We start from the raw sequence: 22,988 nt of genomic DNA on the forward strand, positions 1-22,988 counted from the left end.
TGTGTATGTTCTTTAAAATAAGGCTTGATCCTGTGCAGATCAGTGAGAGTTGAGGCCACGCAGCAACCAACAGGATGTGGCTGATAGTAAACAGGAAGGTTAGATCAGACCACTGATAGACCGTTCCATCTGGCACTTATTCTGATCAGGGACCGGGTGTGGTTGGTCAGCTGCCTCTGCAATATTATCTCCTCCTGGCCAGGACCCATTGAAAAGCTGAGAATAAGTTAAATGCAGTTTGAGGCTTTAACATTTCTCTTTGTCTATTCTGCATGCTGGCAAACCTACGAAAGCAGGCATCATGGGGGAGCTGCCAACTAGGGATTCTCTGGTAATATAGAAGTCTGGAATCCAGACAGAGCCACCAGGGAGGCAAAAGGCTTCCTCATGGATGGCCTTCCCCTCTTGCAATCTAGGAAGATATGAGAGTAGAATTGCAGGGTATTCCACAGGAGGCAATAGCACCCAAAGAACCACCCCAAGAAAACCCCATAATGGGACCCTGACAGATTTTCCTTTCCTCCAGAGTTCTCTCCCATGAATATTTTTGAGGGGTGTGTGTACATATATGTGTCCGTCAGAGTTAGCAATATCTAAGGCTAACATTACCTAACATTTAAGACGAGCCCAACCCCCACCTTACCCTGTCTTTTTTTCTCTCTCTCACTTTCTGCTTTTACTAATGATATGTTCTGACCAGCTCTCCCTGTCCCCTATGTTGTTAGAAATCTCTGGTAAGTTAGGGTAGGTTTACACTTACCTTCCGGGTCGATGCGGTGAGTTCGACTTCTCGGAGTTTGAACTATCGCATCTGATCTAGACGCGATAGTTCGAACTCCGGAAGCGCTGCGGTCGACTCCGGTACTCCACCACTGCAAACGGTGGTGGCGGAGTCGACGAGGGAGCTGCGGAGTTCGACCCCACCGCGTCTGGACGGGTGAGTAGGTCGAACTAGGGTACTTCGAATTCAGCTACGCTATTCACGTAGCTGAATTTGCATACCCTAGTTCGACCCCCCCTTCTTAGTGTAGACCAGGCCTTAGTAAAATTCACTCCAGTTATAGATTTAAACACAATACAGTTAAATGCCCAATAAGCCTTGGAGCAGAGCAGACTCGTATTTTTTTTTGTGGGAAATAGGACAGGAGGGCACTGACTGTGACTGTAGTACACACATCCAGATTAAGTTAGACACAGTAATTGTGCAACAATATTGCTGTGTTAGCAATCCATTGGTAAAGTGGTATTAAATATGTAATGTTTTTTCAGTAGCTCATTGACAACACTACAACAATTACCAGCTCTGACAAAGTATGTTCCACAATATAAGACACAAAAGGAAGGTAAACCCTTCCCAGAAGTGCTGATGTGACACATCAAATAATATGTAACATTTTTTGATGCCTCTGATTGTTTTATAGATCATCCAGGATTCCACTATACACCGGAGGGAGAAATGAAAGCATCATATAATTCTAAAGAAGGTCTTACCCCACGGAGGGTGAGAAGGAAGTCAGGTGATTAAAATGTGTACTGTCAAAGAAAGCTAAAGGAAAATGTATTGAAATTTTTTCAAATTATACATAGCGTGGAAGGGGGCAAAGATTGAGTTACTGTAAGAGGCATTATGTGAAAAGAAAATGCCCTCCACTGATTGCTGTTTTAAAACTGAAATGTATTGCCCCCCCCCAGATTGTCATGTTTGTTTGCAATCAGTAGGTAGCTCCTAATCTAAAATTCTCCCTATTGAAATAAAATTATCAGTAGAGCTCCCCAGAAAACACCATCCATCACATTGGAAATTGTGAGTTTTGGAGAGTTTGTTTCATTCTGAATCAGAACAAAACCTCAAATCTCAGAATTTCTGGGAAAAGGGAATATTCCATGATGGAAAAATACCGGTGCTGCTGCTACCTGTTCCAGGTCCCTGTCCAGCAGCGCTACTCCTGGGCTAACAACAGCAGGGGGCATGCTACTGAGGAGGAATCAGGAGGCTGGCTGGCTGCTGAGGAGTTGAGAACCCAGGCTTCTGTGGAGCTAGGCAGGCAAGCTGGCAGGCAGGTTTCCATGGCAAAACCTTCCTTGTTTCTGTAGTAATTGGACAGTCCCACTGAATGGTACAAATGGCATTTTCTGACAGAAAAACGGCCCATTGGAAAATGTCCAGTTTGTTCTACTTATCAGTTTTTCTCTTTCAAACTCAAAACACATAAACATAAACTCAGTACACATACACTCAAACACATAATAAGGTGTGTGTGTTTTTGTTTTTTGTTTTGTCTTTCCTCACAAGCTACTAGCCTAGTTTAAGATGTTTTTGGAGAATGATGAGGAGAATGTTCTGTGGTTTATAAGACACAAGACTGGGAACCAGAAGACCTGGTTCCATTCCTGACTGTACCATAGTAACCTTAAGTTTGTCACTTAATCTCATACAGTTCATACAGTGGGGTTTCATATTGCTTATTTCACAGAGATATTGTAAAAGTTAATTAGTGTTTGAGAGGTAACTTGAGATTCTTAGAAGGTACTATAGAAATAATATTGTGTCTTTCTATCTGCTGAATATAGTAGAAATGTAGCAATGTGCCAAAAACTAAACTAAAATAAAATTTAAATAAAAAAAAATTGAACTTGAGCCTTTTCATTGCCTAGTATATTTGAAAGTGATAGACGGTCCTCTTGAGGGTTGGGTGTATGTGAGTGAAAGAGAGAGAGACACATTACTTACAGCTAAGGTTTTTTTGTGAGGTGACAGAGGGCTTCAAATGAAGCTGCATATTTCCATATCTAGGATGCATATTGCTGAGTGTCATGGCAAAGTGAGATTTTAAAGCCATAGTAAATCATTCATAGATTGGGTAGAGAAAAAATACAGGCATCTCTTAACTGGTTGTTTCAATAGTTTTGTGGTATATGTGCCATTTGATTTTATTATGTTAGCATAAAATCCAAACTGCACACTTTTTAAAACAATGGATGTTTGTGGGTATGTATTTATTTATGGATATATAAGAAAGCCAAGTACTTTTATGTAACACTGACGTGCTTATTTTTTTTAAAGGTGAATAATTAATACCATGGAACCTGTTTTTACCTTAATTACATGAAGCCTTTTTAAAAATCAGAATCCTATGAGCCTTCTGAAGGCTAGAGATTTGATAAATGGTACTGTTAGTTAGAGTAATACAATATCTTTTTTTATCATCTTTAATAACCTTTGCTGGTTATTTATTGTTTTTCTTCCTGCGGTTGAAATGTTTACATAGTTTGACCAGTTTTGAATCCCAACTTTTTATGATGTCCATCTTCAACTACTTAATGAAATATTCAGAGACAGCGATCAATTAGATCAGAGAAATGTAATATTCGGTTTATACCAAGTCATTTAAGTATAGTTTGCAAGAGTATTGATGTAGTGACTTAACATAAAGCAACATTTACCACTGAGAAACAATCAAGCCATTAAAGGTTTTCAATTGTTTTTCAAGCAGAATCTCTATACATAATGTTTCCAAGGTGTAAAATTACATTGACAATGTGAAATATTAACTGAATGGTCCTGTTTGGAACACTCAACTTATACTTTCAACCAATACTAAACTACAAATCTCACCAAATGTTTCTAATAGAGCAGTAAATCTCCAGCAATTTAGACAGATTTTCAAAAGTGGAGGCCTCAAATTAGGCTCCTAAGTACAAATTTAGGTTAAACAAGTAGCTTGATTTTTCAGAAATGCTAAGCAACTCCCACCGATTTCAAACACATACATTGACTTCAGTTGTGTACTCAGTACTTATGCAAACCAAGCTAGTTACTAAGGGACAGGATTTTCAAAATCACCTACGTGATTTAGAAGCACAAGTCCCATTATCCAACCCAAGGTCCCTATGTTTGGACTCAAGAGGTTAAATTTTGGCATTCATTTTTTAAAATGTTGGCCAAGATACCAGTAGCTTTCTTTGGAATACTGTAGTTAACTATGTTTATCCTTTTCAGAACCTTCGTCTAGAGTCCATAAAGTTATGAAGCCAAGCGGTAAGTTATGTTGTATCTAATAGTATATGCTATTAACAATAAAATATCAACACTCTAAGCAGTACATACCATAAATTAGGTAAACCAACATAATGGAATTTAAAGATGTGCTATCATCTTCTTCATGACTCTTCCCATTGTGCTTAGTTTGCAGCACATGTAGAGCTGGACCCTCAGCTTTTATAAACTGATGTAGTTAAAGGTAATGGAGTTGCACTGATTTACATCAGCTGACTATCTTGCCCATAGTATGCAACCTCAGCCTTGAGAAAATTGCAATGCAGAGAAAGCAAAATGAGTTAGGGTATTATCCTTACCTTTGTATGTCCGTGTTTAGGCCTGATCCTGCAAACACTGAAGCAAGTAAATAGTCCCATATACACACAGTTATTCATATGTTCCTACCCTCTTGGAGACAGGGTGTGAATATGCCCTTCAATAAACATCACTGTCAGGATACATTAACGACAAGCCCCCCCACCCCAACGCCCCCTAAGACAAAATGGTTTGTGAACCTGCCCAGGAGTTTCTGGACTGAGTGGGCAGAGGAATTTTGTTGAGTGTTGATTTGTGTTAGAGGTGGGTGGGTTGGAGGCAGAACACACAGAAAATCAGAATACACAGAACAGAGGGAGAGGCTGCAGCAAGAGGGCCAACAGTAGCCTCTGAGCATGGTGTATGACTGGGCGGGGAAGCTAGAGAGTTTTGGGTTTGTTGTTGGCTGAAGATGCTAGCTACTCTTGGTTCCTCCTGCATTTGGAGAATCAGGACTTTGTACATTCCTTGCAAATAAAGATAACATCAAAGAACATACCAGACTCCATCAGTTTCTGTTTCCAGCTGGAACATCCCCAGGGCCCCAGACTTTGACTGCCATTCAGGTCAACAAGGGGCAACAATAAAATGACTATTTTTAACTGCACTTATTTATTTAATTCTATTTATGGGGAAAGTAAGGCTTTAGCACGAAGCAAATTAATTCTAAATCTTAGCCAACAAGATTCAGCCTTGAACGGAGGAAATATTAATGTAACATTAATAAAGTGGCACAAACTGACCCTTCTATGATTATTTATCATGCTGTACATATTTTTATATATATTTTCAGAAATAAGTCCAGAGATGCACAAGGTAAGTCCTTTTTGTATTCCATATCTTAGTAGATTCAAATAGTACATGGGGTTGTTTGAATCCAGAATACTTTCAGAATGTATTGTGTTTTATTGGTTTTAAATAGGATACAAGAACAATACATTTCAGAGACTCTCCAATAACATTATAAAGAAGTACACATTTTATTTCAGTGATACCTAATAAATAGAACTTGATTAATACATGTCTGCATGCCTAGATTTCATGATACAGTGCAATAAATCTATAATGTAAAAATACTTTTAAAAATGCAGTTAGGATAACTAAAGTTAGGGTGACCAGATGTCCCGATTTTTGGGTCTTTTTCTTGTATAGGCTCCTATAGGCTCCCTACCCCCTGTCCTGATTTTTCACATTTGCTGTCTGATCACCCTAACTAAAGTGCTATGCAAAGATGGCATTTTTTTGGGGCAGTTCTGTTACTTGTATGCATTTCGAGTCACATGTTGCATTTCTGGCAAAAATAAGCTTGTAATACACATTACTCCTGTTAGCCATGCAGAGTCAATATGGAGGAGCAAGCTCAACAAGCCAGAAAACTGTCCATTTGCAATAAGAATTGTTAATTACATTCTAATTGAAGCAGGAAAGACTCATCTTGAGTTTCAGATCTTAGGCTGAGTTAGCAGGGCTGTCACTTAAGGGAAAGAATATTTTTACATACAAATGGTGCACATTTTATCTGGCATCACTGTGACACAGTAGCATCAAACACCATTATGTCATTTTTCCACAGTCCTTTTATAGGGTATATCATATGATCCCTATATATCACTTGTGGAAAGTTTAGTGATCAGTTCAAGTTCTTTTCTTTGATGTTTCACTCAGGGTACGACTACACTACCTGCCGATTCGGCGGGTAGTGATCGATCTATCGGGGATTGATTTTATCGCATCTGACGTGATAAAATCGATCCCCGATCGCTCTGCCGTCGACTCCGGAACTACACCATGGCGAGAGGCAGAAGCAGAGTCGACAGGGGAGCGGCAGCGGTCAACTCGCCGCTGTCCTCATGGCCAGGTAAATTGACCTAAGATACGCCGACGTCAGCTACGCTATTTGTGTAGCTGAAGTTGTGTATCTTAGGTCAACCCGCCCTGTGTAGACCTAGTCTAAGGTACAGATGAATGTAGCAAAAACTTATGTTGTATTTTGGGGCTTTGTTTGTGATTTTTATCTTGCAGCATAAATAAATGTTGATCATGGCATGTTAAAATATACAACATAAAGGGGATACTTAAATTAGTTTTTTGTTTTTGTTTTTTTTATTATAAAGCGGAGCAGTATTGAAGGAGCCCTGCTTTCTCAGGCTGCCAAACTGGGATCAAGTGAAGCCCTGCTCAGTTCTAGGAAAAAAGGTTCATTGAATCTCAGTGGGCTTGTGAATGAATTTCAAGGGTCCATTGAACCAGCCTACAGCAGTGATCAAGATGAAAATCTACACCCATGTGCTACAGAACAGATAGATGCTGATGATGAGGAAGAGTGTGAACAGGTAATCTCTTGCTTTCTGGGGGGGAGAGGTGGCAGATTAAATGTACTAATTCCCATTTAAAGGTGTAGATGTATTGCTTATAACTGCTGCTGCTTCTAAGTATTGTTCCTTAAGCCATTGGATGTATCTCAAATATTCATTGAGCTGTGGTGGTAGAGTTTTAGGAGTTTCAATTTTGGAACACTGTAACCATAATGACAGCAACATCCAAAATAAGTATTTGCATTTAGACATCATCAATCCTTTGTTGCAATCCAAGAGAGGAAGGAACTGAGTTCTTTCTGGACTACATTCTGGGGGTGAAATTCACCCCTGTGCAGAGGACCAGGGCACTCACACCTACAGAAAGCATTTGTTTTTACTGAGTCTTTTCTACTCCTCCAGATTGCCTTTGATGTAAATGTTGCTATTTTTACTCATTGTACAGAACTGTCGTCGTCTTGCTCTGGTACTTGTCACTGTATGAGCTTAACTTATACGGTTAAAGAAGGTGATTGGCTACCATTACGTTCATTGTACAGATGGTACCCTTTCCACTCTACAGGATATCTTCATGCATGTGCAGCTGTTCTGAATGACTGTAGGCCCCAGTTTTTAAATGTGGACATATTAACAAGGTGTCCAAATCCCACACTTGCTTGCTCTAATTTATGCTAGGGAACATAAATACCTATCCAATAGTCCTAAATACCAATTTGAGTGGCCAGATATGTGATTTGGAGATACATCTAGGTGCTCATGGTTTTAAATTGAGCTACTCATAATTACATAAAGAAGTTTGCAATGGGGCACACAAGCCCCCATGCATGGAAGGAAGGGGTTAATGGGCTGCTGAAGGCCCAGTTAGCCCAAACTGAGCCACCTGGAACTGGAGGCAAGTTTCCATGGAAAGGCTTGGAAGGAGCAGGCAGAGAGAGAGAGAGAGAGCGGACATAAGGCTCTCACTGTCAAGGTATGTCTATACTACCCGCCAGATCGGCGGGCAGCGATCGATCCAGCGGGGGTCAATTTATTGCGTCTAGTCTAGACGCGATAAATCAATCCCTGAGCGCTCTCCCGTCGACTCCTCTACTCTATCGCCATGAGAGGTGCAGGCGGAGTCAACGGAGGAATGGCAGCCATCGACTCACCGCAGTGAGTAGGTCTAAGTACGTCGACGTCAGCTACATTATTCACGTAGCTGAAGTTGCGTAACTTAGATCGATCCCCCCTCCTAGTGTAGACCAGGCCTCAGAGAGAAGGCTGGCTAGGACCAGGGGCTAGGGAAGACTGGTGGATCTTCTGGAAGAAAGGGAAGAGTTTATTTCGAATTTGTTTTGGACTTTGAGTGCCCAGCTGGGATAGATCTATAAGCGACCTAGCTAAAGGGCTAAGTTCTACAACCCAGAAAGGTGTTGGAGACTGGGTGGAGCAGTGGAAGAGCAGCTAGGAAACTAATGCTGAGTGGTGTTTGTTTTGCAAGGGGTGCTCTAGTAAGGATGTGGTATAAAAGAGTCTGAAAACTCCTCCCTGAGCCTGATGCCTGCCATGCCATGGTAAACTGCATTGCTCTGAGAATTTTACTGTGAATTCTGGAGGCAAGTAGCATCCTGCAATGAATGTGGTCTCTGATATCTAGCAACACAAAAAGGATAGCACAAGAAAATGTCTCTTCCACTGCAAATTCTGATTTAGTTGCTTCATGTTGAACTCTGGCATTTCCCAGATTTGGCTGTGACTAAATACTCTGCTGTTCAAAGAACTGTAGATCATAATATATACATTTTTTTTTAATCACAGGGCTCACAAAAAAATTCACAGCAAAAACCAAAAGGAGGTAGAAAAAGACTTAATAGCCAAGCTGCTGAAAATGTCGAAAAACGAAGAAGTGTTAATCTCAACAAATGTGAAATGCAGGTATTTAAAACGAAATGTGTCAGGCCTGATTCTCTTATTTTGTTGCATCTCTGTATAGCATAGCTATGTCATAGGCATCTATATGTATCTTTCTAAATGGAGACATGTAGATAAAAATAAAATTGCCATGATAGCTAAGTAATGTCTTATGCTCAGAAATTCTTTCCCTAAAGCTTAAATAAACTTTAAAAGAGTAAGAAGTAAAATCTGTAAAAATAATGAATCCAACAAACTGCAATTAGATATCTGTCTCTGCAGGAATTTCACAATATGTGATCTTAAAAGCAAATGAACATTTACTTAGTTTTAATGTAAAGGAACACTAGTAAAGTTGTCACTCCAAAATGCTATTTTGTATGCACTACAGTTTTACGTTATTTAATTTAAATTTTAATCATATTGTCTAAAAAAAACCCACTAAATATCTTAGTGCAGAATCTTCTATCTGATTATGATGATTACTAGAAACACCCACTAATCTGATGCTATTACAAAATAGCTTGAGGTAATATTGGGAGGCTGAACACCTGGTAGATAATACTGTACTTTCTCTTAAAGGACTCAATCCTGCAAGGTAACGAGCATCAAGCTCCCATGAAAGGCCTGATTCAGCAAAGCACTAAAGTATATTCTTAATTCTTCAAGCATAAAGTCAGTGGGAGCTTAGGGTGTGTAGCATCTGTCAGGGTATTAAGTAACATGCAGGATCAAGCCCATGCAGCTTTAGAACATCCTTGGAATACTTTGCAAAGTTTTGGCCACCTTTTAAAAATGAAGTCATTGATATTTTGGAACGAATCCAGAGAAGTCATAAAATGATGAAAGTATTCAAGGAAAAAAAGTTTGCCTTCTGTAGTGAACTGTGATTAACTTATATTATATATTATATATATTCAAGGCTATGCCCTGTGATGTGAACTTAGGGGACCCCAATACATATTGCTTAGGGGAAAAGATGACTAACAGGATCAGTCTTACCTGCGTATTGCCACCCCATTGTAGTCCTCCTATATGTAGGGGGGGAAGAGTCATACCTATATATTCAACTGCTAGATGGTGGAAAAGATTGGGGGTGGTGGCAAAGTTTTACATATCCACCTCAGTTTGCAAGGGGTGATAAGGATTCTGAAACAATGGTGCAAGATCATTCTACATTCCTCTGCTAAGCTCCACATGGCACAGCATTAGGGTCAAGGTTAATGTCCTCAGTATCAAGGACATTACTGCAGAGAGAGAGAGACTAACAAAACTGTGTATTTCAAATCTCCACAGAACTCCAAAGATCCTTCAGATGAAGAATCTACCCAGGTGAATACAGACCTTTCCTTTTCCTGTTCTGCTAGGCAGCCATCTAGACAGTTTAGCACACCGCAGAACAACTCACTAATCATGGATATCCTGGGGGGAACTACCACTGTGAGAAACATCTGGACTGACCATCAGATCAGACAAGCCTTGTTTCCCAGTAGACGGTCACCTCAGGAGAATGAAGATGATGAAGATGATTATCAGATGTTTGTACCATCAGTATCTACATCCAATTCAAGTTCAATTGTGTGTGAAGAGAGGGGCACTTCAGGTCGTCCATGCAGTTGGCATGTGGGATTAATTAATCAAAACGAGATTTCCGGCTCCAGTCATCATAGAATTGTTAGACGGGCCAGTAGTGCTGGAGAAAGTAACTCTTGCCCAAATAATGCAAGACATAGAGGCAATGACTTTGTCCAGCACAGTTCCCGAAGGGAAGTGAAAAGTAGTTCTAGAACTGATGTGGGCAATATCAGTCCTTACCCAGAATCTTCAGAAGAGCTGACCATTGATGATATAGAGCATGTCTATGATAATATAAGTTATGAAGATTTAAAACTGATGGGTCTGACTAGAAGGAAAGAGTCTGGTCATGGTCCCCAAAGATCTGCTAGAGACTCTCTCCACAAAAGCCAAAACAAAAGCAGCTTGGTGGAAGCAGCCTCTGAAAAAAGGCAGGCAAATCAAAATAGGACCTCCATTCTTGCTAGTAAAGATGAAATCCTACTCAGAAGAGAGGCACCAACTTTAAGTTCACATGAGCTCAGGATTGTTGAGGAGAACATCTATGACACCATAGTGCTTCCAGAACCACCACTCTTGAATTTCAAATGCAACCGTCTTAAATGTTCTAAAAGGAGGAGTTTTTTGGGCCTGGAAACAGACTTTGCATGTTGTGATAATCTAAGGCAGTTTGTTTCTGAAGAGAGTCTCCAGTTCAGTGAAGATGAAAGTCCATATCATCATGTTCCTTTAGATAATGACTATTTGAGCTTAGTAGATAGTTCCTCCAACTCTGATTCACTCTCCCACAAGTCTGCAGCTGATAAACTATCTGAAGAAGTAGATGAGATCTGGAATGACCTGGAGAATTACATCAAGAAGAATGAAGAAAAGACAAGAGACCACGTCCTGGCAGCCTTTCCTGTTTGTAAAGATGATATGCAGGAAAGACTCCATGTTGGAAGTACTCCTGAACTGAGTAAAGATGTGGAATATTCACTTTCCACACTCTCATTGCCAGAAAGGCCTGTTTTCCCTAAAACTCTGAAACACAGGGTAGCCAGATTAAGTGAGGCCAGTCTCAGATTTGATGAAGCAACATCATCTAAAGATAATTCATTTCTGAGTCTTAACAGATCTTCCTTCTCCAGTGAATTGCCTTTTATAGACAGCCCTTATGAATCTGCCAATAGTATTCTATCCAATCCACATACAGAGAGCACTGACCATGAAATGGATATTGTGGATAAAACAAAAAACAGAGTCTTTATGATGGCAAGGCAATACAGTCAAAAAATTAAGAAGGCCAATCAACTTTTGAAGGTAAAAAGTCCAGAGCAGGAACAGCCATCCAGCCAGCAACAGAAACTGAGGCACAAAGATCTTGCAGCCATTTTGGAGGAGAAGAAACAAGGTGGTCCTGCCATTGGTATGTTAAAAATATTGTCCTTCTCAATCTCTCTCCCCGCCCCCTCCTCACCCAATAGATTTCTTTAATAACTTTTTGGTGAAATTTATGTATTGATTTAAAATGCTATAACCCTGGTCACCTCTTGATCCACCAGTTGGATGATGATGACAGTATTACCTTTAATGTGTTACCACTGAGATTAAATTGAGTTCTTTATGTAACTTTAGTGCAAAAAGGATATAAATGCAATTCTATATTAAGAGCAAAATCTTGCCATTCGTTGATAGAAGAGAAGAGGAAAGAATGGAGCAATGTCAGCCATCTTGCTTTCACAGGACAGGTCGGTTCAGGATAGCCTGGGAACAGAAGTGTGATCCTGGGCACTCTTTGGCCTTTTATAAAAAGCAGTTGTTTTCTTGCTTAGGGTGCTCTGCAGGTTTCAGCTGAGAAGGGGGCCTAGTCACTCCTTCTCTGTGTCCCCTTGAGCCATAGAATACCATCCATCACAGAAGGCAGGTCCAGCTCCTTTATAGAAACTTCCTGTTTGTTGCTTGCAAGAATGGGGTTGGGGTCATGGAAGGAAAAAGTCTCAGTCTTTACCCCTTTCTTGAGCACCTGCACTGCACAGAGCAGGGTGGAACAACAGAAGTTTCCTGTGAGAAATCCATGGACGATTTTAAAATAAGTTAAGGACTTGGATTCAGCAAACTCCCAGTCACCAGAGTTTGTGCATCTCATTGTATTTATAGAATTTTAAAAAATAGAAATATCTTATTTATCATATCTGATGCAGTTTTCGGGATGCTCCTAAAGATCAGATTTTTTACCAGGAAAAAATATCCACCAAATACAATAGTATGTTCTGTGCTCCATTACGTTGCATTGTGTGACATGGTATCAGTCAGTGGTGATGTTTCATCAGAACGATACACTGTGAGAAAACATGTGAGAACAGCAAACCTTGCAGCCACTGTAGCAAGTGGGAGAGCCCCAAAGTTCGGAGTTGGGATAAACATCCCAAGATGCAGATGTTTAATTAAATCTGAGTTTCCTGGCACACTGCATGACCCTGTGCCCTATAGCTATCCCTTCCCTTGGTAACTTCTGGGGGGAGCCCCAGTGCCCTGTTACCCTGGCTGGTGTGAATTAAAGGCAGTCTGTAGGCCTGCGACCTCTGGCATCTTTCTGAAGCATGGTCCTCTCTCCTCTATTTCCAGCCCTTCCCTGGGGGCATCTCCCATCTCTTTCTTTCTCTGCCACCTTTGATGGATTCCATTTCCTCCTCTTCTTCCACAAATGCAGGAGTCTCCTCCCCCCCCGTCCCCCTCCACACCTGGCACCTGTGCTCTCTTTGTTGGAGGGGTTGCAGGCTGCCTCCATGCCTATGAAAGCCAGCACAGGAGCAATGAACAATTGTAGGAGAAGACTCAGCCTCTTGTTGCCCAGAAACAATAGGAGGAGGAGACTTTAGTGACCAAAGGTGAGCACTGTAGTGAAATATTCTTCCCAACCAGCCACTTAAGACAGGGCAAAAAACTGGCAGTGTTCCAGCTCCAAATGGAGATGTTACCAGTATGCCCTAGTGTTATAGTAATTTAATCTATTTATAGAGGTTCTCAAACCGTGGTCCATGGATCACTTGCTGGTGGTCTGTGGAGGGCTAACTAGGCACATGGTACTGGCTCTTCTCCTTTCCCCAGCTGCTCAGTCACGTTGAAATACAGCTAAAAATATATCACTTTCCTAATGTTACTTTTCCATGTATGGACTTGCTGCCAGAGGGATGGGATGAAAGGTGATCCATATGACTGCAAATGAAAGCGGAGGTATCCCTGCCACACTGTGTGTTTTTAAGACTGAGAATGTCTGAATTATCAAAATCAGTAGATAGAAGAAAATATATATGTGAAATAGTTTTCTTTTAAGAAGAAATAAATACTCCAGCAACTTTGAAATGGTGAACTAAAAAAGAGAACCGAACTGCTTGATATTTAGCAGTAGCAATGCTTTTAACAGTTACATAATTTATCTTTTCATAACTACGGATCATATTGATGCTGGCATCTTATTCCCAGAATGTATGGTGCATGGTTGTTCACTGTTTTATCACAAAACATTTCACGCTTGTCAGTTTCATGTTTTAGTATAATGAATGACTGTGTACATGTCACTGATCTGAAATGTTGGAGTCTAGAATTCCATTGTTTTGTGGACTGTAAGGCTGAAAAATGTTGATGTTTACAATGGTCAAGGACAAAGATTTAAAAGAGTTAGTTTGTCTGAAACTTTAATTTTCATATAACTTGTGTTTTACAGTGTTGTTAATTTTGACTAGTTAACTATTTCTCTTCTCCAGGTGCCAGAATTGCTGAATATTCCCAGCTTTATGACCAGATTGTTTTTAGAGAGACTTCACCCAAAATGCAAAAGGATACTTGGGCCACTCCTCAGAAACCATCAGCCTTAAGATATTCATCCCCAGTGTCAATATCTCCTTCTCATTCTCAGTTAGCTAGTGAATGCTTAAGGGCAGAGGATTGGCTTTTGCATTCTACGTACAGTAATGGAGAACTAGCTGATTTCTCTCCCTGGCCTGAAGTCCAAGATCTGAAGTCAAAGAGCTCCTCTGTAGAGAGCGGTACAAAAAGCAATCCAAGACAATTGCCATCAGCCTGCTCAGTGCCTTCCCTTCAGATTTCTACACAGCTGCATGTCCCAGCACAAAGGTGGAGTGCTATTATTAGTCAGCCTAACAAAGAGAATTTACACCAAGATCACATTTATAACTCATTAGGAAAGAAAGCAAATCATACAAAATCACAAGCATACAGCAGGTCACAGTCCTCCTCATCAGTTGTGGTCAACCGGTCTGAGGAACCAATAACTTATCTAAATGAAATGGACAAGAAACAGCTGTACTCAAATAGAAACTTTAGATCTGACAGCCAGGAGTCTGTGCCAAATGCTGCTTCAGGATTCACAGTATGTGATGTCATGAAGCAGTTCCCTGAAAACTGTTCAGAGATGATTCTTCAAGACTCTCAAAAAATTCTGAGAGTGAACTCGCCGCTAAATGCACAAATAGCTACGCAGAACTATTTTTCTAATTTCAAAGATACTGCAGAAGGAGAAGAGGATGATGACGACTATGTTGAAATAAAGTCTGAAGATGAGGGGTCTGACTTAGAGACTTCCCAGAACCAAACAAAGAAATCAGACCCAAAGATAAACAATGTAGACTCTGCTTCTTCGGAGACTCTCTGTAGCAAAAGCATGTCTTGTACTCCTGGAAAACCAGTGAATAGCAAACTTGCCCTTACCCCATACCTGACTGCATACAATGATTCAGATAAACTGAATGACTACCTGTGGAGTGTTCCATCTCCTAATCAGCAGAATATTGTCCAGTCTTTAAGGGAAAAGTTTCAGTGTCTTAGCTCAAGTAGTTTTGCTTGACACTTTCAATAATTTCTAATTGTACTGCCTTAACATGTCAGAGTATACATTAGTCCAATACTGGCATCCTGTATTTTAATAATGTGTAGACATTGAGCACTGTATCACAGTAATATTAGGAAATGTAGATGTGCAATGTACCTTTTTTACAGTACAGAAAGTTAAAGTGGCCAGGTGTGCACTGTCTGAGATTAAGATCTACTTGTATCTTTATAATGCAGACTGATTTCTCCTAATCTGTCTCATTTAACTTTACATATATTTTACATCTCCCTTCTTTCTCCTGTCTCTCCATGTGGAAATCTTAGTATTCAGACTGTTGGAAGGTAGCCAATGCTGAGTCCAAAAATGCATGTACAATTACTGTAATTGCACATGTGAGTGCTGAGTTGAGCATCTAGCCATCTGACTACGCAAATACCAGATTTCTGAGCACACTTGGGGGAATTGCACCAACAAACTCGGTGTGCAGTTGCACACAATTTTTGCACATGACCTTTTGAAAATCAGGCTCCAGGTCTGTGGGACCAATGCATAAAACACAATATATACGACTACTGTAGAAAATAGAATGATTACATTTTAAATAAATTTGCTTGTGAATGGTGCCAGACTGATAACCCTGGGGTCTGAAGACATTATCCTTACTATAGCTCCATAACAGCTAAAGCACTGGCAATGGCATCTTCCCCTGTACCAGCCTGGCAGAGTGCCTCAGTCCTGTCCTGGAGCTTATTAGCTTTAGGAAATGAGAGGGTAATTCAGTTTCTAGGCCAATTCAATGTTTGGGCTTGTGGAGACTGCAAATACCTATTGTGATTGTGGTGTTTATAACATGGACACCTTTCTATTAAGAACAAGACCATCAGTAGCAGATAGATGTAAGTTGTAGGTGAAAGCTCTTGGCTTTTCTAGTATTTGTAAGATGGCGGGTTCCTTTGGCTACATTTATAGGTCTTGTCATTAAATACCAAATGCTAATGATGGGGCTTCTTGCAATCTGATCCTCTCTTAGTTCTGAACATACTGTAGTTCTCAAAATGTCCATTGTCAACCTAATTTAATGTAAAAGATAAAAAGGGTTGTGCTATCTACATTAGAAATGAGGTATCATCTTCATACACTTTCATTATTACCAATAATGTATGGCCGCTAAGAAGACTTTTTTTTAAGACCCTCTGAAATAGTGTATTTTTCTTTATAAGAGTAGTATCATTTCTGTCTTGAATATCAGAAAAGTTAAAGGAAGCAAAATATAATAGCAAATGTGTTTATGTCAAAAGTCGTTAGCTCGTATCATCTTAAGGCAAGAAATACCTTAAGGTTGAGTTGACATTGACTTTGAGGGCCTAATTCAACTCTCATTAAAGTCATAATCCTCACTTTTTGACATTACTTTTTGGTTAGCAGCCATCTGTGAACAAACAGGAGAACAGGTCATGTAAGACCAAAGTTCCTGTTACATACATATAAATAAAAGGAGTTGGAAGAAAAATTGAGAGGGCATGATGCATTGCCAATTATTTTCCTAAAGAGAGAGTTTTTCAAACTTTTCACTAAAGTATCAGCTTCTCTGTCAGGGAAGAATGTGGAAAAATCTTTCTCTCTTAAGTCAGTAAGAGAGACCTGACTTTAAAATATTCTCCGATACCTTTTGTTGGTCCAGTTTTTCCACTACCTTTAGAAATAAAATGACCTATACAGTGATGGGGATGAAAATGTTCATTTGTCATACAGACCAAAATGGAATATCTGGGATTAAATAGGGGATGAGGATGGCATCTTTACCTCTTATAAACATAATTCTCAATGTTTGATCTAATTCCAAAATGGGGGGGTGTGATTTTTCCCAAATCTCATTATTCATTCCTAGCTTTTCTCCCATGCCAGCAGGACAGATAATGAATGTCATCTTGTACAATTTCAGAGAACAATCACTCCTCCCTTCACACAAACTAGCTTTTTTCCTCTCTTAATCTCCTCTCTTCTATTCCTGGCAAGATTTATCCCATTTCCCTCTCTTTCTGATCACATAAATCATGCAATGCTTTTATTTTTAAAGCGGCTAAAAATGCAAATGATCCATTCCTGTTCAGTTGGCGTACCTGAAAACCCTGGAGATGGCACCCTAGCTGGAAAAGGAGACCAGCCTGACTTTAGCCATTAGGAATCAAATTGAGCTTCCCAGAGAGGGAAAAAATACCAGTGGAAGTACAAACGTTTAATAATCTGCCCACAATTTTGAGGTGCTCCTGATGGGAAAGAACAAACTACTTTTATGTTACTTTATCAGATTCTCTTCAGGGCCTATGCAGGGAAAAGTTAGTGTAGACATTAGCTCAGAGCCCCCAGCAATGACAAGGCTGCCATGGAGGTGTGGTAGTGAGCAAGACATCTACAACCTCTAGAGTTGCCACCTCTGAGATGCAGAAAAACTGGCCACTGCCCCCACCAGCCTGATCCCCCACCCCTTCACCTTTCAGGTGCCTTCCCTGCACTCCACCCATGGCCTGCCCCCATCCTGTCTGGCTGGGAAGGAAGGTGGCTCTGGGCCCTGGTGAAATCCATATGCAGCTGGTAGGGAAGGTGGCCCCACAATAACAAACCCACTTGTCCCCTTTCTCCTATCTAGATGGAGGCTAGAGAGTCTGGTTGACCCAGAGCATGCCAGGAAGAAGGGGAAGGGAGCTGAGTCCTCCAAGGCAGGCCCAGGTCTTAAAGGGAGAGGCCTAGGGGAAGTCTCTGCTGAGTATTTCCTCCCCTTTTATCCTCAGGGTGGGGGAGCAGCCCATTAAATCATTTCACTGGCAAGGCTTGTTGAAAACTGGTCAGGTGGCAACCCTAACTCCCATGTGCTGGTGCCTGCAGGAAATTTGCTCTGCCCCGAAATACGTGATGCTGGCAGAGTAAAGGGGCTTGACCAGGGCGAGTGAGGGATGTGTTAATTAATACATCCTTGCTGCAGGTCTGGCTAGTAGGGTGCTCCTTTAATGCCTCTGACTGAACTTCAAGCTGCCCTTCCTGATGGGGGTGAATCTCCTATATAAGAAGTGTGATCCTTGCTATTGCACTTCCTGAACGAGCAAGAGGTGAATCTGGCTCTTTGTGTTTAGAAACAATGGTTCAAAAACACAGCTTTCTTTTCGCTTCAGAATACATTCCATTCTTTTGCAAATGATACATATTATACTGGGTTCTGTTTAGCTCCCTTTATTTTCTTTGTTGCACAGCTTTGGATTCTATTACTTGAAAACATTGTACTTAAAAGAGAGTCTAAATGTGTGTACTCTACAGCCATGGATATATCTTGTATCTGTTTTTGTGGTGCTTTAAATTTTTCAGAAGTAGACGAAGTGATATAAAGTTAAAATAAGCATGGTCTTATTAATGTTCTGTTTCCACTAATAATGCATTACTTCCCTCAATTACAAAGCACAGTAGTCCACCTAATTATTTTAGAATTGTCAACTATTACTGTATAGGTTATTCTGAGATACATCTGCAGTTGCCAGGGTATATTCAATGACTTCTGTTTTGCTGAGATGCGGATTTCAGGAGTTGCTTATTGATTATTTTGAACTGTCTACTACACAAGTCTTTGCATTGCTAAAGAATGTGTACTCTGGGGATTTATTTGATCACTGTACCACAAGTTCCACTTTTGTTATACACAAAGTCATTTTTGTTATAGTGGATGTTCAAACAGTTTTGGAATCTGCATTTAGTAAAACACAGCTGAGGAATAATGTTGTACATATTTAAGATACTGAAATTTAGTAATGCTGATATTTATTTAATATAGCTTGTAAAGTAATGTAAATATGAATAGAAATTAACATTTGTGTGTTAACTATAGCATATCTAGATTTGTCTAAACTACTAGGAATTCTGTTTTAACTTCAGAAGTTAATGAAATCTCATGCAGTCAATGGAACAAAATGGAGGGGAGTTATAACAATGTGATACTGTTTCCAGGGATCAATTTCATATGATTTTTAATTTTGGATACTTTAAATTATTTTAGTTTGCTATTGGCAGATAGGCAGCTGAAATTGACTAAAGGCTAAGCACTGGAAACATTTTCGTTGGTAAAACAAGATTAACAGCTTTCAGCTCTTCCATGAATAAATGAGACCTGAAAAGATAGAAAAATATTTACTAGGCTCTAGCGGTAGGAAGTTTGAGTTGTGTTGGCAGCTCCTGTTACAGTTTACAAATAAATAAAATAAAATGCCCAGTAACAGGAATAAGAAAAGTCAGTATCAACTGCAAAATGTCGATCCATTAGGATTAAGTGCAGTATAATTGTTCTTATGGTGATTTCCACCCAAAAAACATGTTACAAAGACATGAAAATAATGTCAAGAAAAATCCATATTGATTTAATTCAATACTTATTTGGTAAATGCATGGAGTTGGAGATACTGTACATATCTCTGCAGAAAAACATTTTTCTGCATATTTTCTCAGACTCTATTAGACTTCACTCCACCAGACTCAATTAGCTTGGTGCGAGCTTTCTTTGATTGGGGGAGGGGGGAGAAGACGGGGCGAGGAATTAAGAAGTTGTTGTCTCACAGCAAAGGTTAAAAAGTTCATTTTTTGAACAGAACAAAGCTGGTGTGAGATTGTCAGAATGTGAATTATCTGCAGCCTCAGGGCAACAAAAATGTGAATGGAATAAACATAGCAACAGTTCTGTAATACAGGTGGTAAAAATTGATGGTTTTGTAGCATTTGTCTTTCTGTTGTTGCTGTCCCATAGATGGTGGTCTCCTCCCTTTGCAATAAACCCATCTTTTTTTTAAAGCAAATTTGTTTGAAAGAGAATTTATTTTAATCCTGTAATATTGCTGGTAAAACTCTCATATGTTTCTGTATTGTTTAAGCCTCTATATTTGTTGGTAGTTCCTGCACTATGCTACCAGACAAAGAGTTAAAAAATGAAGTTACTTGTTCCAAGTTTAACTGTATAGTTCTTAATTTCTGCATATATATGTAATATCTTGTTCTGTGGATAAGAGATGGAACTTATATTGCACTTTTTAATTACTTGTTTTGTAAAGAATATGTAAAAATATATGTACATGTAGAAAACTTCTTAAGACAAGCTTTTCTCCATTTTGTTTTGCTTAAAAGCTGAGTTTAAAGCATGCCAAAACTAAGAAAAACATGTAAGTATGTACTGCTTAGAAAAAAAAAAGCAATAAATGCTAAATTTGTTTGCAAAAATCAAGATGTCTGCAAAACAGCAGTGTTTAAATGAACTGTTTATAGGACAATACTATCTTGTAATAGGACTCCATCCTTCAGTATATGTACAGCCACTGACTCCTCTGCCTGTATATTACCTCCATCCCAAAATGCTGTGGAGATTGGCCAGAACTAGAACCTTGAATATAACCCCTTCAGATATTGGGAGTATGGATGAATTTGAATCGCTGGATCAAGTCTCCCTTTCAGTTCTAATTCTGGTTTGGATGCAAAACCAGAAAGGGCCCATTTGCTACTTTAAATCCAGCCAAATACTTGCAAGAACAGTTCATCAGACGTTACCAATTGAATCGAAAAACAACATGTACTTCGTGTCGTGTTCTGTCACACAGAGGTTGATGAACTTGCTACAGCTTTGGCAAAGCGAGATGGGTTCTTAGTGTATTTATACTTACACCGGCATGCAGAGTGCACACACCCCTACCATGGGTATGAATAGCATTGTAGATGGTTTTATACTGCTTAGGCAAGTACAGTAATGACATGCCAGCATCTTAGGGTATATACTGTACACGTCTCTCTCCATGCCCAAGCAATGCCTCTCATGTCTGTCGCTATTTTTAACAGTGTAGTTTCCTACTGCCTCCCCAGTGTAGAAAGAGGTTTTGGCAGGGGAAAGCAGCAACGAGAGGCTCCAGTAGCTCCTCACTGCTGGAGCTTTTCCTTGACATAGGAAGCTGCTGGAGTCTTTCTCTGCCACAGGGAAAGACTCCGGCAGCTCCCTCCTACCAGAGTCTTTCCCCACTGCTTCACCTGTTCTGGAGCCTTCCACGGAAATATGGATGCAGCCGGCTTTTCACTACAGTGGGTGTAGCTACACACATGCTGCATGCCACTGGCAGTGTAGGCAAGGCCTCAGGCAGTAGTGGCTCATGGTTTTAGATCCAAAGGTCTAGGGCTCTATCTCTACTGCTGACACTTTATTACACTGGTCTGGCTTTAGACTAGAACCCAAACCCTGTTTTAAACCTAATTGTGATCTGAACATCTTCTCCTTGGCCCATCTGATTTGTTAAGGTTTGCTCATCCCAGCAATTGGAGAACTCAGGTAAATGTTGTGAAGAGCAGTGGTTTTCAAACTTTTTTTTTCTCTGGCGACCCAGTTGAAGAAAATTTTTTATGTCCGTGACCCAACGTTAACTAGGGATGAGGGGTTTGGGGTGTGGGAGGGGCTCTGGGATGGGGATGAGGGGTGTGGGGTGCAGGAATGGGCTCTGGGTTGGGGGGGCTCAGGGCTGGGGCAGGGGATTGGGGCAGGGCTTACCTTGGGAAGCTGCTGGTCAGTGGCGCAGCAGGAGTGCTAAGACAGGCTTCCTGCCTGTTCTGGGACTGTGGACCATGCTGTGCCCCGGAAGCGGCCAGCAGCAGGTCTGGCTCCTAGGTGGAGGTGGCTCTCACCCACTGGCACCCCTTCCCCCCAGCTCCCATTGGCACTCATCACTGCATGGTCCGGGTTGGAACCTTTAGTGTTCTTGGCTCTTCTGAAGAACAATATTATTTTAGCTGTAAATAGTTCATAGTTTTAGAAGCTTTAATAACATGCAGATCTAGAAGTGTTGATAGTTTTAGAATATTAGGCTATGGGAGTCCCCCCACACCGCACCCCTCTATCCCATTTAGGTAGCAGACTATGCCCAAAGCTCTGATCTTCAAACTCTGCATCTCCTCCCTGCGATCCTTCTCACTCAGTAATGACCAGCAATGCTATCTCTACTGCGTGGGAGAGGCTCATGTTGAGGCTTGGTGCAGTATTTGTCAGTCTTTCCCTAGATGTACCTGAGAAGGACGGACACGTCCTCTGTAAATACTTCATACAGATGGCCATAAGCCCCCAATTGGACCCAGGCTGGGGAACCTCCCCATACATTGGCATAAATCAGCAAGGTGGGTGCCTCCTGCTGCAAAGTCCAACTCCAGTGCTGGAAGATCCACCCCCAGGGTTGGGCCCTAGTCAAGAGATTAGGAAGCACTCCCATAAGCATGGAATTAAGACTTCCTCTAAGTCCGTTCTGAAGATATAGAACATGCCTATGAGCAAACCCACTGGCTTGGCCCATGAGGACATTGTATGTCCTAAGTCCCATAAGCAAAACAAGAAGGTACAGAAACATAGGGTTCCACCGGCTCCACACCAGGGACCTTTGATTCCTTTAACATTCCTGTGGTGGGAAGAACACCTCAGCAGCTCAACACTGTGGCATTTAATTTCAGAAAGGGGAACTATGCAAAAATGAGGAGGTTACTTAAACAGAAATTAAAAGGTACAGTAACTAGAGTGAAATCCCTGCAAGCTGCCTGGACAATTTTCAAAGACACCATAATGGAGGCCCAACTTAAATGTATACCCCAAATTAAAAAACACACTAAAAGAACTAAAAAAACAAGCATCACTATGGCTTAACCACGTAAAAGAAGCAGAGAGAGATAAAAAGGCATCTTTTAAAAAGTGGAAGTCAAATCCTAGTGAGGTAAATAGAAAGGAGCATAAACACTACCAAATTAAGTGTAAAAATGTAATAGGAAAATCCAAAAAGGAATTTGAAGAATAGCTAGCCAAAAACTCAAAAGGTAATAACAAAATTGTTTTTTAAGTACGTCAGAAGAAGGAAGCCTGCTAAAAACAACCAGCGGGGCCCCTGGACGATCGAGATAGAAAAGGAGCACTTAAAGACGATAGTCATTATGGAGAAACTAAACAAATTCTTTGCTTCAGTCTTCACAGCTGAGGAAGTTA

At 40.5% G+C, this 22,988-nt stretch overlaps 1 protein-coding gene across 3 annotated transcripts in view; it reads left to right on the forward strand.

The window, feature by feature from the left end:
- The window catches only part of PLEKHG1 (pleckstrin homology and RhoGEF domain containing G1), a 218,034-nt gene extending 197,903 nt beyond the window's left edge, over positions 1-20,131 (forward strand). For 2 of the 3 annotated variants that reach the window (XR_006578438.1, XR_006578439.1), the window contains 8 exons: positions 1,422-1,517; positions 4,001-4,039; positions 5,148-5,170; positions 6,469-6,687; positions 8,467-8,583; positions 9,856-11,542; positions 13,881-16,819; positions 17,122-20,131. Coding sequence is in view for 1 of the 3 variants with exons in the window: in XM_045011616.1 (XP_044867551.1) it covers positions 1,422-1,517; positions 4,001-4,039; positions 5,148-5,170; positions 6,469-6,687; positions 8,467-8,583; positions 9,856-11,542; positions 13,881-14,980 (3,281 nt within the window). In the remaining 2 variants the exon portion in view is untranslated. Of the gene's footprint in view, positions 1-1,421; positions 1,518-4,000; positions 4,040-5,147; positions 5,171-6,468; positions 6,688-8,466; positions 8,584-9,855; positions 11,543-13,880 lie in introns of all 3 variants that reach the window. The other variant, XM_045011616.1, reaches the window with a different exon arrangement.
- The last annotated feature ends 2,857 nt before the right edge of the window (positions 20,132-22,988 follow it).

Source organism: Mauremys mutica, chromosome 3 (assembly GCF_020497125.1).
Source record: "Mauremys mutica isolate MM-2020 ecotype Southern chromosome 3, ASM2049712v1, whole genome shotgun sequence".
Taxonomy (NCBI): Eukaryota; Metazoa; Chordata; order Testudines; family Geoemydidae; genus Mauremys; species Mauremys mutica.